Below are 19,896 nucleotides of genomic sequence, written 5' to 3' on the forward strand. Positions count from 1 at the left end.
GTTTGCCCACCATAGACTACAGTACTCAGGCCAGTCTGCTTGAGGATCCATATTTTCTAAAACAGCTTTCTCATTCAGGAGTCCAAATATATGTACAGTTTGTCACAAACATCTAAATGTCCCTACATCAGCCAGGAAACTAACAGTGTATGAAACGTGTTGCATGAAAACTCAACGGCTGTCACTTTCTGCATACAGACACATAAAAGTATGTCTAGAGTAAACTGGCATATCACAATGCTATTAATGTTTTCTCTGGATATCTGTATAAAATATGCATATACTAGGGGTGGGACTCGATTAAAAAAATTAATCTAATAAATTCGAGGCTTTGTGATTAATTAATCTCGATTAATCACATTTTAGGACGGCACAGTGATGAGGTGGTTAGCACTGATGCGTCACAGCAAGAAAGTTACAGGTTCGAATCCATGGGCTGACTGGGCCTTTCTGTGTGGAGTTTGCATGTTCTCCCTGCGTTTGCGTGGGTTCTCTCCGGGTACTCCAGCTTCCTCCCACCGTCCAAAGACATGCTGGTTAGGATCATTGGTGATTCTAAATTGGCCGTAGGTGTGAGTATGAATGGTTGTCTTTCTCTCTGTGTTAGCCCTGTGATAGACTGGAGACCTGTCCACGGTGTACCCCGCCTCGACCCTTCACAGAAGATGAATGAATGAATAAGTGAATAATCACATTTTAATCGCATAACAATATTTGCCCCAAAAAGCAACATTTTTTATTAATATAAATGGATTTTAGTGGGCGACTTAATCAAATAAGAGTCACAGACATGAACATTGTAAACTCAAGCTCTTTTAATGTCTGGAAAGATGCATTTAATTGCATTTCAATTCAAAACAGTAGAAAAAGAAAGAAAATATCCCTGGCCAAAACTGAACAGACCTAAAGTTAAAGTGCCATTTTAAGTACTTTAAGTACTTTAAGTACTTTTTTCAGAACAGTATTGACTTTAAATGGTTAAAAAAATAAAAAATAAAAAAATAGTTTGTGCTGCCAACAAGTGTTGTCCGTACGCAGACCAAGACTGCTAGCGCTAACATGTTTTGCATTTAGATGGCACTGTAGGGTTGAAGTGTTTCGGTGGTATGCAAACTCTTTTATTTTCTTCTTTTTTTTTGCACAGTTTCCACAAAATCCCGCTTTTATCAAGGTAGCATCAGGGTTTTTTTTAAATAAAATTTGAATTCCATCAGTCCTAGCAACATACTTTAATGCGATTCCTCCTTTTTGGTAGCCGTTAGCCAAACTCGGATGTGTGCATCAGTGTAATCGGAGTAGGGATGGGCGATATGGACTAAAAATTTTATCCCGATAATTTCTGGTATTTATCACGGTAACGATAAAAATGATGATAAATAAACACCAATTCAGCCTAATCTTTTTGACTATAATGCATCGGCAAGTTTTATCTGAGTTGTTTTTTTACCGGACTCTTTGGATGAAGTCGATGCTGCTTCTGCATCCTTGTGTTACTGTCCTTTTTATACACTATTTGTTAGCAAACCTTGCATGTTGTAATTTGCTGCGCCACATCAGACTTTTTAACCCCTTCATGCCTCGTGTCGCGAATTCGCGACGCACTGTTTCCGTTGCAGCCAAAATAACGCATTACTCCAATGTCGGTTTGTGCACATTCAAAAAATTCTTAGGAACCTTTTGCAAGCACTAGTTTCTTGTAAGCAAAAATACAAATATTTATTTTCTTTATATAATTGAAAAATCAATTCAGGCGTTAAGGGTTAAAACCAAACCAGATAATGGAGGTGGAGGCCCGTTTAGGAACGAGCTCCTCGCTGCCCGGCGTGTCTGCTCCGCCTTCCACCATGTCAATTTGTCAATATTTCATACATGTTGGTTGGGCTGCGAGTGTGTCGCGCACATATATACGTCATCAATGGGAATTTATCGTTTTTATCGCGGGATGACATATTCTTACCGTGGGGAATGTTTTTGACGATATATCGTAAACGATGGTAAATGGTAAATGGCCTTGCTTTTATATAGCGCTTTTCTACCTATTGGTACTCAAAGCGCTTTACAGTCACAGACACATCTACCCATTCGCTCACACAAGCACTCATACATTCACACACCAGTGCCACGCACTGAGAGCAACAGGGGGTTCAGTGTCTTGCTCAAGGACACTTCGGCATGTGGTACATTCCGGGGATCGAACCGCTAACCCTCTGGTTCGTGGACAACCCGCTCTACCTACTGAGCCACAGCCGCCCCCACGATGAAATATCGCACATCCCTAAATCGGAGTACCAGGAAATCGTGCACTGACAAAAGTTTTGCGTTGTTTGGAATGCAAACTGCGATTAAATCATCATCAGTAATTAATTAATCGTAACGGGAGTCCCCGCCCTTAATATATACATACATATACAGTATATACAATTTTTTTTGCATATAATTAATGTAAAGATAAAAGCTTACACCAGAGCTATGTTCTCTCTTATCTTTAGTTTAAATAAAATTCCTGAAGTAGCAATGACATCACTTTTGTAATGCTTGTGTTATTTCAGACCTTTCACAGTCTCTCTACAGTATGTTGGCCTCACGGGAACCAGGCTGCAGTATCTGCAGAATGACAATGTGTTTAACACTTCTTCTAAACCAGGGGTAAAACAGTGCATAGATCAGAGGGTTTAGACAAGAATTTAAATACGAAAAGAAGATGACAAAAGTGACAGATGTGGTACTGATCACATTATTCCCAAGTAGAGAGTAACAGTATAAAGGGCAGTAACATATCAGATATACAACCACTAGAACACCAAGAGTCCTGGCTGCTTTCAACTCAGATTTCTTTCTTGTTAATGAAACCTGGACTGTGACAGCTGTAACATGAGAGCGCATGGCACGAGCCTGAGACACAGCCACCACAAATATTCTCAGATACAGGACCATGATGACAGTAACTGTGATAATAAAATTTAAAACAATATCAACAGTTGCTGTTATGTAGTCGACGACAAGCACACATTCTCCATAGCAGAATTTAGTGCTGCCTGGTTGAGTCAGGACATCCTTCACATAAATGCTGCTGTACAAAGCAGAACCAAGCCAACACAGACAGACACTGAGTCTGACTCTTGACACAGTGACTCTGGTGGGGTAATGCAGAGGATAACAAATAGCCACATAACGGTCGACTGATATGAGTACTATGTGTCCTACTGAAGCACAGACAATGTTGCCGCACAGATAACAATAAAAAGAACACATGACATCCCCAAATACCCAGCAGTCTGTTTTTCTAAAGATTTCTACCGGCATCAACAGAAGGCCCACGAGAAAGTCTGACACAGCCAGAGAGAGGAGGAGGATGTTAGTGGGTGTATGGAGCTGCCTGGAAGGAGACAGAAAAGAATAAATTATACATTAATCATGTCAAAACGTTTTCAGGTAAAGTTATCACAGTGTGTTTTAACTGAGGAAATTGAAACAGTCATGGTTTAAACACATAAAGCAATATTGTTGATAGGAAAAGTGTATCAAACTAATTAATTCACTCCAACATTAATGAATAATGTATATCCTATGCATCAAGTAAAAAGAGTTCACATTTCTAAAACATAAACTGTAAATTTAAGAGTGAATCTCTGCCTGAAGTGGGAGACTGAGATGATGACCAGCAGGTTGAGAGCCACAGTGATCACAGAGATGGACGATAGCAGAATGTTCAGGAGCCCAACTTCAATCCAGTGAAGTGTCGGCTTCCTGCAGGATGCGTTGAGGAGATGTGGAAAACAGAGCTCCACTTCATCCTGGATCTCCATCATCAGACAGCTGCAGTACCAGCAGCTCTCCGACCAGAACTCTCTGTCGTATCACTCATTTATCTTGTTATACTATCCTCCTCTGATTTATTCTCTCTAGAATTGTCCATCCTCTTTCTCTCTCCACAACATCTCAATCTCTCCAAGTCTTTCCCCTTCACTTTCTCACATATCTTTCCCTAATATTTTGGTTAATTTTTTTTTCAGTGTTTTCTCAACTTTCTAGCCCCATACTCATACTTGTAATGTTATTACAAGCTGCACTCAATCTCATTTAGTCAATACGTATTGTTACAAAGGGAAGGAAAGCTGGATAGTCAAAGGTGGGGGCCTATAGAGAAGGAACAAATGGATGGAAGACTCTGGGTTTAGTTCAATTCAATGCAATTAAATTTCATTTATACAGCATCAATTACAAAACAAATTGTTACATGACTCTTTACAAAACCCGGCCTGCAACCCCAAGAGCAAGCAACAAAGGCAACGGTGGCAAGGAATAATTCCCTTTGAACAGAAGGAAACTTGAGCAGAACCCAGTTCATATGGTTGGACCCATCTGCTTGAGGCCGGCTGGATAAAGAGAGAGAAGAGAAGAAGAAGAGAGCAGAAGGTGGAACAAGACAAACATACATCAAGACATAGGTGATGATGTAACATGAGAGATTGAAAATAAATATAAACGTGAGCATGGGGACATGAAACTGTTAGTGGCATTAGTAGTTTTATCACAGCTGAGTTAGCTGCTGTATTGATTGAATGTAAGAGGTATCATTGGCAGGTTGGATAATGATGCATTCAGGTAGGAGTGTAAAACTGCAGGCCATTAAGACTGGGCAGGTTGATGAGGCCAGGACCGCAGATGAGTAGTATGGAGCTCCACAGATCAATTGATTAAAGGATATGAAATGATCGGTTAACCCTCAAGGTCTTTGGAACAGTTGACAAATCAATTGATTCAATTTGGTCGACTTCAAAGGGTCCAGTGTCAGACTCATCTGTGCTATTGGCCTCATCAACCTGCCTGGTGTTGATGGGGTGGGGGAGGGAGATGGACAGAGGTACACACAGCTATTAACATGTTGTACAATAGTAGCACACAAATGAACAACTAGTAAGAGAAAATTAATTAGATAAGAAATTAGAGAATAGGTGCGAGAAAGAAGAAAATAGAGGACAGGTGCTCAGTGCATTATTCTCCAGGAGCCTAGACCTACAGCAGCATAACTGGGAGATGATTCAGTGTCACCTTAGCCATCCTATAAGCTTTATCAGATACTTGAACAGATGGGTTAACCCTGAAGGTCTTTGGAATTGGTCAATGTCAAAGGGCCCAGTGTCTGACTCATCTGTGCTCCTGGTCTCATCAACCTGCCTAGTGTACAGGATTTATATTTATCCATTTTAATAATTCTCCAACCTCTTTAAGATGCCTCTTACATTTAACCATTATAAAAACTAACTTACCTGTAATAGAACCTTTAAGCCTTTCAACAATTAATATTTTGAGTGCCAGCTCGATCCATTCTTTTTTATTCATTCAATCTCTCGTGTCACATTCATCAGTTATATCTTGTACTTTTGTTTGTATCATGATTAGATGCTGCATGTAGCCTTTAATCAGTTGTAGGTATTTATGACAAATGTTTGTCTCGCCTTGTTCCTACAGCTGTTCTCTTTTTTCTCTTTTTCTGCCTCTAACCGGCCGGACTCAAGCACATGGATCCCTCAGTATGAGTCGGGTTCTGCGTAAGATTTTGTCCAGCTGAAAGGGAGTTTTTCCATTCCATTGTCACCTTAGTGCTGCTATAGAGCTTTCAGACTCTGGGTTCTGTACTAAACTAACAATTTCTTAAAGGCACATTCAGGCCCATAAAAAAATACACTGATTTAAATCAATACAGATCTGGACAAGATTTCAAAAACCTTACAAACATCCTACTGTGTGTGAATTTTCTTGGATGAAGCAAAGTGATCCCATTATGGTCTGAATGTAGCTGCAGCTGAGTAGAGTGGAGTGTATTAATGATGCTCTTTCAAAACTATTTCAAGGTTTCAAGGTTGTTATTGTCATTCCAAAACATGGTACATGAAGATACAGTCACTGCACATTAGAAAAACAAGAGAATACACAGTAAATCTTACAAAGATCAATAACAACTAAATAAAACGAAACAAACTAGAGGGGGAAAGAAGGATACCACTGAAGTGCAATTAAAGAATTAAGGTACAGTGAGTATTAATCAATACGTGTAAATACACAGGTATTTACACGTATTGATTATTAATTGATTTACACGTTCTCTCCTCTTTGTATTTTTACTAAAATTCCTGAAGTAGCAATGACATCACTTTTGTAATGCTTGCATCATTTCAGACCATTCACAGTCTCTCTACAGTATGTTGGCCTCATGGGAACCAGGCTGCAGAATCTGCAGAATGACAATGTGTTTAACACTTCTTCTAAACCAGGGGTAAAACAGTGCATAGATCAGAGGGTTTAGACAAGAATTTAAATAAAAAAAGAAGACAACTAAAGTGATGGATGCAGTACTGATCACATTGTCCCCAAGTAGAGCATAACAGTATAAAGGGCAGTAACACATCAGATATACAACCACTAGAACACCAAGAGTCCTGGCTGCTTTCAACTCAGATTTCTTTCTTGTTAGAGAAGCCTGGACTGTGACAGCTGTAATATGAGAGCGCATGGCACGAGCCTGAGACACAGCCACCACAAATATCCTCAGATACAGGACCATGATGAGAGTAACTGTGATAATAAAATTTAAAACAGTATCAACAGTTGCTGTTATGTAGTCGACAATAACCACACATTCTCCGTAGCAGGATTTAGTGCTTCCTGGTTGAGTCAGGACGTCCTTCATATAATAACCGCTGTAAAGAGAAGTGAAGAGCCAACACAGACAGACACTGAGTCTGACTCTTGACACAGTGACTCTGGTGGGGTAATGCAGAGGATAACAAATAGCCACATAACGGTCGACTGATATGAGGACTACGTGTCCGATCGAAGCACAGACAATGCTGCCCCACAGATAACAATAAATAGAACACATGACATCCCCAAATACCCAGCAGTCTGTTTTTCTAAAGATTTCTACCGGCATCAACAGTAGACCCACGAGAAAGTCTGACACAGCCAGAGAGAGGAGGAGGATGTTAGTGGGTGTATGGAGCTGCCTGGAAGGAGACAGAAGAGCATCAGTTATACATTAATCATGTCAAAATGTCTTCACGTAAAGTTATCACAGAGTGATTTAGCTGAGAAAATTAAAAGAGTCATGGTTTTAACACATAAAGCAATATTGTTGATAAGAACAGTGTATCAAATGAATTAATTCACTCCAACATTAATGAATAATGTGTCAATAATGTATCAAGTAAGACGAGTTCACATTTCTAAAACATAAACTGTAGGTTTAGGAGTGAATCTCTGCCTGAAGTGGGAGACTGAGATGATGACCAGCAGGTTGAGAGCCACAGTGATCACAGAGATGGACGATAGCAGAATGTTCAGGAGCCCAACTTCAATCCAGTCAAGTGTCGGCTTCCTGCAGGATGTGTTGAGGAGATGTGGAAAACAGAGCTCCACTTCATCCTGGATCTCCATCATCAGACAGCTGCAGTACCAGCAGCTCTCCGACCAGAACTCTCTGTCGTATCGCTGATTTATCGTGTTATACTATCCTCCTCTGATTTAATCTCTCTGTAGAATTGTCCATCCTCTTTCTCTCTCCACAACTTCTCAATCTCCCAAAGTCTTTCTCCTTCATTTTTTCACACCTTTCCCTAGTCTTTCAGTTTATTTCCTTACAGTGTACCTTTACCCAACTTCCTACCCTATATGCTCATATGTTATTACAAGCTACACACAAGCTCTTGTTTTGTCACTACATATTGTATACAAAGGGAAGGAAAGCTGGACAGTCGTTGGTGGGGGATCATATCGAATGAACAAAGTGATGGAAGATTTTGGTTTTAGTTCAATTCAATACAATTCATGTTTTTATATAGCATCAATAACAAAACAAACGGTCACAAGACGATTCACAAAATTTGGCTGAGAAAAGACTTGAAAAGATAAGTGAAGCCTCAAGGTCTTTGGAACAGTTAATGGATCATGTGATTGAAATGGTCAATTTCAAACGCTCCAATGTCCAACTCACCTGTGATCCTGGCCTCATCAACCAGCCTGGTGCTGATGGTATTTACAGAGTTCAAAAAAAAAAATAAAAAAAGACACTTTTAATGGGAGTATAGCATGAAGTTTATTACACTTTTGGGATATTGATCTGGTCAGTTAAGTAGTCAAAGGGACTTTATCAGTTTCACTAGCTTTGGGTTTAATGAAATTAACATCAGTTGCACTAGAGGGGCAACAACGAGATGACTCCAAAAATAAGAATGGTCTTACAGGTGGGGACCACTGATAATTTTCCCTCCTTATCTTTTCTGACTATTTTTGACTAGTTTTTCATTTGGCTAGGGTCAGTGTCACTACTGGTACCATGAGGCAATACCTGGACCCTACACAAGTTGCACAGGCAGTCCAACTCCTCCTGGATGGCACATCAATTAGTGCCATTGCCTGAAGTTTTGCGGTTTCTCCCAGCACAGTCTCAAGAACATGGAGGAGATTCCAGGAGACAGTCAGTGACTCTACGAGAGCTGGACATGGCCATTGAATCTTCTCAACCCTGCAGATCCTCAGAAGGACCGGTGTCTGCTCCTTTGTGTACAGAGGAACAGGATGAGATTGCCAGAGAACCACAAAATGACCTCTAGCAGGCCACTGGTGTAAATTTTCCTCTGACCAAACAATCAGAAACAGACTTCATGAGGTTGACCCCAGGATCAGACCTTCTCTAGTTGACCCTGTGCTCACTGCACAGAAGACCAGTATTGGCAGGTCCGCCACTGGCGCTCTGTGCTTTTTACAGATGGGAGCAGGTTCACTCTGAGCATATGTGATAGATGTGAAAGGGTCTGGAGAAGCCACGGAGAACATTATGTTTCCTATAACGTTGTTCAGCAGTTTGGTGGTGGTGGTCTGGATCTACATTTGGAAGGCATGTCCACGGAGGGACGCATAGAACCCTACAGGCTACGCAACGGCAACCTGACTGCCATTAGGTATCAGGATGAAATCCTTAGTACCCACTCTCAGACCCTATGCTGGTGCAGTGTGTCCTGAGTTCCTCCTGGTGCACGGCAATGTCAATGACAGTGACGAGTATGCCAGCAGTTCCTGGACGATGAAGGTATTGATACCACTGGCTGTCCCCCATCCATATTAACACCTCTGGGATCTTTTGGTCCATCCCACGCCGCCAGGTTGCACCTCAGACTGTCCAGGAGCTCAGTGATGCCCTGGTCCAGATCTGGAAGGAGATGCCCCAGGACACCATTCATCATCCCATTAGAAGCATCACCCAATGTTGTCAGGCATGCATACAAGCACAAGGGGACCATACAAACCACTGAGTACCATTTTGAGCTGATGAAATGAAATTTAAGCCAAATGGACAGTCATTTTTTCACATAGATTTTCAGGATGTCTTTGAATTCAGTTCACTGTATTTTGATAATTTTCATTTCCATCAAAGGCATCCTTTCATTCCTAACACATAACCCAGTACATATCAGTATAGATATCCAGCATGATTTTTTCCATTGGGATTAGATGCGTTCCTAAAGTGTTTCTCATTTTTCTTAGGAACAGCTAAAAAAAAAACATGAAAAACAGCACAAGGTGTTGACCTGGCCTCTAAATTCACTAGGTCCCAAACTGATCAAGTATCTCTGGGATGATCCACAGAGGACCCTCCCCTCAACCCATAGGACGCAAATGCCCCCACTAACAATATTAGGAAAGTGGTTATAATGTTATGCCTGATTGGTGTATGTTTGCACATACTGTAGATGAGAAAAAAATAACGTGTTAAACAAGAGTTGCATTTGTGTCTTGTCTTTAGTTCAAATTAAAATGTCTGAAATAGTAACACTACCAGTTTCAGTCGCAGTCTCTCTACAGTATGTTGGCCCCACTGGAGCCAGGCTGCAGTATCTGTAGCGTGACAATGAGTTTAACAGCGTTTCTAAACCAGGGGTAAAACAGTGCATAGATCAGAGGGTTTAGACAAGAATTTAAATAACCCAGTAAGATTACCAAAGATCCCAATGTAGTACTGAGAACAGCCTCAAAAGCAACGTAAAAGTAATAAGGGCAGTAAAATATCAGAAATACAACTACAAGAACACCAAGAGTCCTGGCTGCTTTCAACTCAGATCTCTTTCTTGTTAGAGTCACTGAAACCTGGACTGTGACAGCTGTAACATGAGAGCGCATGGCACGAGCCTGAGACACAGCCACCACAAATATTCTCAGATATAGAATTATGATGACAGTAATGGGAACAGTGAAGGATAAAACAACATCAACACTTCCTGTAATGTAGTCAACGATAAGCACACACTCTCCGTAGCAGGATTTAGTCCTGGCTGGTTGAGTCAGGGCATCCTTCATAAAGTAACTGTTGTAGAAACAAGAACAAACCCAACACAGACAAACACAGAGCTTCACTTTTGTCATGCTGACTACGGTGGGGTAATGCAGAGGGTTACAAATAGCCACGTAACGGTCGGCTGATATGAGCACCATGTTTCCTATCGAGGCAGAGACAATGTTGCTGGTCAGAAAACAGTAAAGGCAACACATGGCATCCCCAAATACCCAGCATGACGATTTTCTAAAGATTTCTACCGGCATCAACAGCAGGCCCACGAGAAAGTCTGACACAGCCAGAGAGAGGAGGAGGATGTTAGTGGGTGTATGGAGCTGCCTGGAAGGAGACAGAAAAGCATCAATTATACATTAATCATGTCAAAATATCTTCAGTTAAAGTTATTACAGTGTGATTTAACTTAGGTTATATAAACTAAGGAATATTGTTACTAAGAAATGTTTATCAAATGATTCATTCAGAGATTCATGAATAATGCATATATATCAAATAACATAGTGTGCACATTTCTGAAACATAAACTGTGGGTTTGAGGAGTGGATATCTGCCTGAAGTGGGACACCGAGATGATGACCAGCAGGTTGAGAGCCACAGTGATCACAGAGATGGACGATAGCAGAATGTTCAGGAGCACAGCTTCTGACCAGTGAAGTGTCGGCTTCCTGCAGGATGCGTTGAGGAGATGTGGAAAACAGAGCTCCACTTCATCCTGGATCTCCATCATCAGACAGCTGCAGTAGCAGCAGCTCTCCGACCAGAACTCTCTGTCGTGTCACTGATTTATCTTGTTATACTATCCTCCTCTGATTTATTCTCTGTAGAATTGTCCATCCTCTTTCTCTCTCCACAACATCTCAATCTCCCAAAGTCTTTCTCCTTCATTTTTTCACACATCTTTCCCTAGTCTTTCAGTTTATTTCCTTTCAGTGTACCTTTACCCAACTTCCTACCCGCATACTCGTATGTTATTACAAGCTGCACACAAGCTCTTGTTTTGTCGCTACATACTGTACACTGTTACAAAGGGAAGGAAACCTGGACAGTCGTCGGTGGGGGATCGTAGAGAATGAACAAAGTGATGGAAGGTTCTGCTTTTAGTTCAATTCAATACAATTCATGTTTTTATAGCATCAATAACAATCCAACTGTCACAAGATGCTTTACAAAACCTAAATATCCAGCATGACTTTTTTTCCATTGGGATTAGATGTGTTCCTAAAGTGTTCCTCAATTTTTTTGAGCAGTGTAGTTATCCATTCCTCCTGAATGCATAATTCTCCCACCTCTTTATGATACCTCTTACATTCAAACATTAAATCAGGAAAAATCTCTCATGTAATAGAACTGCTATTGTATCCATTGATGTCAAGATTTTTCTGCAACTTCCCTCTTGTTTATCCCAATGACAATAACGTTATGAGCACTCTATATCCCCTAGGCCCTCCTATAATTAATATTTTGAGTGCCAGCTTGATCCATTCTTTTTTATTCATTATCAAGCTCTCGTGTCACATTCATCAGTTATATCTTGTACTTTTGTTTGTATCATGATTAGATGCTGCATGTAGCCTTTAATCAGTTGTAGGTATTTATGACAGATGTTTGTCTCGCCTCGTTCCTACAGCTGCTCTCTTTTTTTCTATTTTTCCACCTCTAACAGGCCGGCCTCAAACAGATAGACCGCCCCAGTATTAGTCGGGTTCTGCTCAAGATTTTGTCCAATTGAAAGGGAGTTTTTTCATTTCATTGTCACCCTAGTGCTTCTATAGAGCTTTCAGACTCTGGGTTCTGCACAAACAGTTTCTTAAAGGCACGTTCTAAAAACAATACAGATCTGGACAAGATTAAAAAAGCCTTAAAAACATTCTACGGTGTGTGAATTTGCTGGGCTGAAGCGAAGTGGGCCCATCATGGTCTGAATGTAGCTGCAGCTGAGTGGAGTGGAGTCTATCAATGATCCTCTTTCAAGGTTATGTCAAGGTTTTTATTGTCATTCAAAAACATGGTACATGAAGATACAGTCACTGCACATTAGAAAAAAAAAACAAGAGGATAAATAGAAAATCTAACAAAGATCTATATAAAATACATTCATCCATCTGTCACAGCATTAAAGATGCATTAAGATGGTCAATGTTCTGCTGGGAAAACTTTTGGACCTGGCATTCATTGGTGTGGATGTTACTTAGACATGTAGCACCCACCTAGACCAGACCAGGCACCCCCACCCCATAGCAATGACACTCCTTGATGGCAGCAGCCATCCCCAGCAGGATGCAGCCTGACACAGACACACACACAAAAACATTTTAGGAACAACTAAAAAAAAACAAAAAAAAAAACATGAAGAACAGCAGAAGGTGTTGACCTGGCCTCCAAATTCACTAGATTCCATACTAATCAAATGTCTGTGGGATGATCCACAGAGGAGGCACAAGGGAGACCTACACAATAATAGGAAGGTGGTCATAATTTTATGCCTGATTGGTGTATGTCTGTACATACTGTGTAGATCATGAAAAAAAAAAAACACACACCTTAATCCAGAGCTACATGTGTGTCTTGTCTTTACTTCAAATTAAAATGCCTGAAATAGTATCAATACCAGTTTCAGTCTCTCTACAGTATGTTGGCCCCACAGGAGCCAGGCTGCAGTATCTGCAGCGTGACAATGAGTTTAACAGCGTTTCTAAACCAGGGGTAAAACAGTGCATAAATCACAGGGTTTAAACAAGAGTTGAAATAAAACATTAGAATCAGAAAAGAGGCATATGTAGTATTAAGTACATTCCCCTTAAATAGAGCGTAACAGTAATGTAGCGACTAGTATCCAAAAGCAAAGCAGTCGCTGAGAGGCTAAGGTATGGGTGTTAGCTGATCGTCTGACGCGCTGTACAAACAAAGTATCCGCTGAGATCCAAGAATGCGTTTGACGGGTTTATTGAAGAAGTGGGATTGTACAACTTAATCATAACGTGCTCAAAGTGAAGAAAAGAAAAAGGATCCAGGGCACTCAAAGCAAACTCAGGGAAAACAAACTTAAACAGCGGTCAACGAGAAATACGGCCTCCCAGTAACTCACCCTCTCTCTCTCTCTCTCACTACTTCCGCCCGTGCACCTGTCTTAAATTAACTAAATGTTACCGCCCCCAATTACTGTGATATGAAAATAAACAACAAAAAAGTAACAAAATATAAAAACCCAAGTAACCCAAATAAACTGTTAAATCATATTACTTAACATCTCATAATAATCAATGATATATGATACTAATAATAATAAACACCTTCATGGCTCCTACACACCAGCCCCTAATTATTAAGCTATTATCTAATAATTACCCACAATAGGAATCATGAAATAATTAAACTAAACAGAATACATAATCACATTACATTCTTCTTCTTCTTCCGTCTTCATGATCCTGAAAAAAGTCAGTCGGTAGGGCCAGAGGTTACCAGCACATAGCCCTGTGATCTGTGTTCACCACAGTCACTATTAGTCAAGCGTCAAAGTTAAGTCAGATGTCTAGTCAGAGGTCTAGGCCTTGTCATCTGTAGCAGCCGGTTCAGGCAACTACTCTTGGTCTTGATGCGCACCTGACGCACAAAGCCCCTTCGGTCCGGAAAGGTTTGCAGAACTCGTCCTACGACCCAGGAATTACGAGGCGCTGTGCTGTCCACTATAAGCACCAGATCTCCGGGAACAAGGTTTCGCTTCGCTCCTGACCATCTCTGCCGCTCCTGCAATTGAGGTAAGTACTCCTTAACCCATCTCTTCCAGAAAAGGTCTGACATATACTGGACCTGCTTCCATCGCCTGCGTGCGTACATGTCAGCTTCCTGGAAAACTCCTGGTGGGAAAGATGGTAATGACTTCAAAAGCAGCAGGTGATTAGGTGTCAATGCTTCCAGGTCGTGAGGATCCATGGAAGCTTTCGTTATCGGTCGGCTATTGATAATGGCTTCCACTTCACAGAGAACGGTGTGAAGTCCTTCTTCATCCAAACTTTGCACATTCAAGGTGGAGTTGAGGACTTTGCGGACTGATCGAATCAACCTCTCCCAAGAACCACCATGATGGCTGCCAGCTGGGGGATTAAAAGTCCATTTTATCCCTTTCTGAAGGAGGACATCATTAATCTGCATCTGATTCCACTGCTCAATTGATGTTTTCAGTTCTTGTTCTGCTCCCCTGAAATTCGTCCCATTATCTGAGCGCAATTCCCGTACTTGACCACGTCTTGCTATAAAGCGTCTGAGAGCATTTATGAAGGCATCGGTGTCGAGAGAAGGTGCCACTTCAATGTGGATTGCTCTTATGGCCATGCAGGTAAAAATTACTCCATACCTCTTCACGACACTTCTTCTGCTCCTCACCTCGAAAGGTCCAAAGTAGTCTACTCCTACCCGAGTAAATGGAGGTTCATCTGGAGTCACCCTTTCAGATGGTAAGTCTGCCATTAGCTGAGACACTGGCTGAGCATTCAAACGTCGACAGCTCACACACTTTGACAGAACACTCCTTATGGCTGTACTAGCTCCTAAGATCCAGTATTTCTCACGCAGCTTGGACAACATGTGGTTTCGCCCACTATGTCCCACTTCTTGATGGACGTGTCTCAGCAAAAGGGTCGAGATATGCAAATCTTTTGCCAGTATCATGGGATGCTTAGCTTCCGCTGGCATAGATGACCTGCTGAGCCGGCCACCAACCCTCAGAACCCCATCTTCCAATAGTGGGCAGAGTGTGTGGATGTGACTGTGAGCCTTGACACTTATGCCTTTTTCCAGCATGGCGAATTCTTCTGGAAACCTTCTCCTTTGGCTGAACTTGATGATCTCCAACTCCGATTTCTCCAACTCCTCCAAAGACAGGCAACTTGAAAGTCTCTTTCTCTTGAATGTTTCCATATCCCTCTCCAATGAACGTCGCTGTTGTTCTTCATCCAATCCTGATTGTGCAAGAGTCATATTCAACTGTCTCCTCTTCTGACAGAGAGATGAGAGCCAAGTTTTGAATCTCAAGATCCAGGCTACAGACTTTCTCAGACGAATCCAAGAGCTGAAGTGGTGGATCATGCGAGATACTGCATCAGCCTCCTCACTGGCCTCTACAGCATTCACTGTGGTTTCCTTCTTGACCTCAGGGTCATCTTCTGTTAGTCGATGAATATCCTCGGGGTTGACAGGCCACTCATCCTCTGGTTGAAGGAGAAAACGAGGCCCTGACACCCACGTTGCATGCTTGAGAAATGCATCACCTTTCACACCCCTGGAGGCGACATCGGCTGGATTACTTGCTGTTCCAACATACCTCCACTGAGAGGGTTGTGAAACCTTGCGAATTTCTGTGACTCTGTTGGCAACAAAGACTCTGAACCTGGATGTCTCATTCCTGATGTATTTGAGCACCGAAGTGCTGTCAGTCCAAAACACAGAGTCTTGAAGTTGCATGTGCAGCTCTTTTCTCCACAAGATGTCGATGCGACTGGCCATGGTGGCAGCGATGAGCTCCATTCTGGGGATGGTAGCAGGTTTCAATGGTGCCACCCTTGCCTTTCCCATGACAAAAGCACTGTGCACCTGTGATTGTGCATTTCGTGACAACAGGTAAGTCACTGCTCCATAGCCATCCTCGCTTGCATCACAGAAATGATGTAATTGCGCTGTAGTCACTTCCCCAAAGTCTGACGGTTTCAGACTCCTCATGATGTTACATTTCTCCAAATGACAGAGTTCATCCAGCCAACTTGTCCACTCCTGAGCCACGGTCTGGGGTATGACATCGTCCCAGCCAAGCGCTCTCCTGCACAGATCCCTTAAGATCTTCTTGGCAGACAAGACAACAGGACTCACAATCCCAAGAGGGTCATAGATGGAGCTAACCATAGAGAGAATTCCTCTCCTAGTGAGTGGTCTATCCTTAACAACAATCTTGAACTTAAAAGTATCAGACTGAATGCACCACTCCACACCAAGCACTCTCTCCATGGGTGGCAAATCTTGGTCCATATTCAACATTTTCATGTCTTTGGCTCTGTGCTCTTCAGGTATTGCATTTAAGACATCACGCCTGTTGCTTATCCACTTCGTGAGTCGAAACCCACCTTTAGCACAGATTGCAATGAGCTCATGATAAAGAGACACAGCTTTCTCCTCTGAAGCCACAGATACCAGGCAGTCATCCACGTAAAAGCTATGCAAGACTTTATCCATTGCTTCCTCGCTGAATTGTTCTTTATTGTCCTCTGCGCATTTCCTGAGGGCAAAATTGGCACAACTGGGAGAGGATGTTGCCCCAAAGAGATGCACCAGCATCCTGAAGTCCACATGATCTTGACTTAAGTCTCCAGCAGGCCACCAAAGGAATCTCAAGAAGTCAGCATCCTCTGGTGGTACCTTCACCTGGTGAAACATCGCCTCCACGTCCGCCATGATGACCACTGGTTCCTTCCTGAACCTGCTCATCACACCAATCAGTGAACTTGTGAGGTCTGGGCCCTGTAAGAGTTGAGCATTAAGTGATGTTCCTTGGAAACTTGCTCCACAGTCAAAAACAACCCTGATTTTCCTCTTCGTAGGATGGTAAACGCCTTGATGCGGGATGTACCAAACCCTGCCATCATTACGTTCCAAATCCTCTTCAGGTACCCTTTCAGCATAGCCTTTGACAACAAGATCTTCCATGAAGGCCTTATAGTCAGCATGAAATGAGGAATCCTTCTGAAGCCTCTTCTTCAGATGTAAGGCACGCTGCTCAATGATTTTCCTATTATTTGGCATTCTAACGTCCTTATCCCTCAATGGCAGGTTGATCTGATAATGACCATTGACCTGTTTTGCTGAACTTGTAACCAGCTCCATGAACTTTTGTTCCTCTCTTGACATGCCAGGCTGTTCCTCCACGCTGCATTCAGGGAAGTCTGTCTTAAACTGCTGCTGCCAAAGTTCGTCCAAAGTTACAACTGAAACTCTGTTCACGGTTAACTCTGGCTGCTCACCGCCACTGTCTTCACTCAGCGGCCCATTCACCGTCCAGCCCAGCATTGTTCTGATTGCATAGGGTCCATCTGCTACACTGCGAATCACTTGCAAGGGTTCCAAGGCTTTAGAGACATTTGTCCCAATTAACAGCTCAATCCCTGCATCAATCTCAGGCAAGTGAACATGCTTCAAATAAGGCCATTTCTGAATATCACCCTGTTTTGGAATGTTTCTCTTGTGAACAGGCATATGTGTTTGCGTGTAAGCCTTGGGCAGCTCACAGAAATGCTCCCCAGTCAAGCCAGCCACTTCCAGTCCTGGCACCACATGGCTGCTCACCACTTTCTCTTGGCCCATCGTCCGTAGGAGAATATGGACCTTCTTTCCTGGAATATTAAGTTTTTCCCTTAGAGCCTCTGTACAGAACACAGCCGTACTCCCTGGGTCCAAGAAAGCATAGGTGGTGACAATCGTATTGCCCTTCTTGGACTTAACTTGCACTGGAACTATTGGAAGTTTGCAGTCGCGATCACCAGCCCCTGTAAGCCCACTTGACATCAGGGCGCTGTTGACGGACACCTCTGATTTCCTCTCAGCTTGGTCCGGATCCTTGTCCTTTTCTTTTTGTGGAATGTGAAGAACAGTTGGATGTTTCAGACCACATTTTGCACAGGAAATCCGTTTTCTGCAAACTTTGCTCATGTGTCCAATGCATAAACAGCCAAAACAGACTCCCTTCTCTCTTAAGAAGCTTATCTTCTCTTTCTGTGCCTTCTTCCCCAACTGTGGACACAAATCCAAAGCATGTCCTTCTCCACAACAGATGCATGTCCTCCTTGCAGACTCCATATGCTCCTTTCCTTTAGTTCCAGGCTGAGTTTTGTGGATCACAGGAGCTACAGTGGTGGCAAAGCTGGTTCCCTTAATTCCAGAACGAGTTTGTGGATTAGGCTTGTTCGCTCCTCTATTAGTCATCAATGATGGAGCGTCCTGTATGTTTCCAAACACTGGGTCAGTTAGAACCCGTACTTGCTTCTCTATGAAAGTTGTGAGGTCAATGAATGTAGCCCTCTGGCTGCGCCTATCCTGTAGTTCACAGGCTGCGGAACGCCACTTGTCTCGGAATTTGTAGGGCAACTTTTTTATGATGGTTAGCATGTTAGCAGGTATATCCAGTTCATGCATATATTGCACCTCTTCCATAACATTACAGCAACTTCTGAGAAAAAGGCTATAATCACGAAGAGCTTTTGCATCTTCATTCTTGATTGACGGCCATGAAAGAGCTTTTTCCATGTATGCGTATGAAATCCTCTGCTCATTTCCAAACTGCTCCTTTAACAACACTTTTGCTTTAGCATATCCTCTCTCAGACTCCATATGCTGGCAACTTCTGATCAATTCCTTAGGGTGGCCCCTTGTGTGCTGCTCCAGGAAATACAGTCTGTCACTGTGATTTGCAGTGTTCTTCTCCACACCGTTCTCGAAGGCCTTCACAAACGCATGATATTTTAGTGGATCACCGTCAAAGATTGGTATCTCCCTCTTAGGCAAAGATGAAAGGCACTGCTGTTGCACCAACAGTGATGTTATCTCATTTTGTTTGCTCATAATGCCAAACATATTGCTTTGATCTTCATTTGGACCAATATTTAAGGCATTTCCATCTTGCATTTGCATCCCTTCTAGAGTACTGTGATTCACTGCATACAAGTTGGATCTATGTGAATGAATTAACTGAGATGAATTTCTTTCCTTAGGTCTTGTTCCTGCATCCAGGTAAGCATGGTTGTTTCCATGTTGTGACCTTTGTGGTACAAATGACTTTGCTTTAGCACTGAGGGTCAATTTTTGTCCTTTTGCCAGATAGGAGTTCATTCCATCTGAGCGCTTTGATACAGAGGTTCTCTCACTCAAGATGCTTCGAGACTTGAGCACATCCAGTTTTGCCATGTTTGCTGCAATTTCCTCATCCAATTTAAGTTGCTCCTTCCTTTTACGCAGCCGTTCCTCCTCCTCTTCCAGTTCATGTATATCTTTTAATATTTTTTGTCTTGTCCTTAAAGCTGCCAAGTCAGCCTCTGCTTTGAGACGTGCAGAAGAAATACTGGAAGCAACAGACTCTCTTCCTGTGGCAGAGTTTCGTGATTTGGACACCCTGCTTCCCACATTTGAAACACTGTCATTTGGTTTTACATTGTCTTGCAGATCCTCTGCATCAATGATGGAGGCAGCCTGTTGTTGAGTTTCATCGGATATTGGAGGAAGCACCTGTTCATTCATTTCACCAGAATCAGTTTGAAACAATTCATCTGGCTCAATCAACCACTGCTCAACACACCTTTGAAATGTGTTGCTATAGGTCCTAATGCTAGAAAACCATTCATTATGGATCTTCTGTTGCTCCTCAGGGAGTAAAGGAATCAGCATGTCATGTGACTTGGTGGCATTTCCACACTGATCAATTAAACTCTCCAGAAGAGATTGTACTTGTGAAACATTTTCCTTATTTTTCATGAATGTTTTAATTTGTGGTATGAACCCTTTCATTTTATTCA

General features: G+C 42.2%; 3 protein-coding genes across 3 annotated transcripts; all 3 read right to left on the reverse strand.

Annotated features, from left to right (window-relative positions):
• Positions 1–2,565: 2,565 nt before the first annotated feature.
• Positions 2,566–4,175, reverse strand: LOC311488755 (trace amine-associated receptor 13c-like; the record flags this gene model as incomplete). Its single annotated transcript, XM_084545604.1, has 2 exons — positions 3,634–4,175; positions 2,566–3,376 (listed from the first exon to the last, which is right to left on the reverse strand). Exons 1-2 carry the CDS (start codon positions 3,807–3,809, stop codon positions 2,566–2,568), a joined length of 987 nt encoding a protein of 328 aa, XP_084401730.1. The 5' UTR covers positions 3,810–4,175.
• Positions 4,176–6,196: 2,021 nt separating this feature from the next.
• On the reverse strand, positions 6,197–7,816 carry LOC311488756 (trace amine-associated receptor 13c-like; the record flags this gene model as incomplete). Its single annotated transcript, XM_084545605.1, has 2 exons — positions 7,265–7,816; positions 6,197–7,007 (listed from the first exon to the last, which is right to left on the reverse strand). Exons 1-2 carry the CDS (start codon positions 7,438–7,440, stop codon positions 6,197–6,199), a joined length of 987 nt encoding a protein of 328 aa, XP_084401731.1. The 5' UTR covers positions 7,441–7,816.
• Positions 7,817–9,263: 1,447 nt separating this feature from the next.
• LOC311488630 (trace amine-associated receptor 13c-like) lies at positions 9,264–11,075 on the reverse strand (the record flags this gene model as incomplete). Its single annotated transcript, XM_084545446.1, has 2 exons — positions 9,264–10,669; positions 10,900–11,075. The coding sequence occupies 2 exons, from the start codon at positions 11,073–11,075 to the stop codon at positions 9,856–9,858; spliced, it is 990 nt and encodes a 329-aa protein (XP_084401572.1). The 3' UTR covers positions 9,264–9,855.
• Positions 11,076–19,896: the final 8,821 nt, after the last annotated feature.

This window comes from Chelon labrosus (assembly GCF_963514085.1).
Source record: "Chelon labrosus genome assembly, chromosome: 5".
NCBI classification, from domain to species: Eukaryota; Metazoa; Chordata; class Actinopteri; order Mugiliformes; family Mugilidae; genus Chelon; species Chelon labrosus.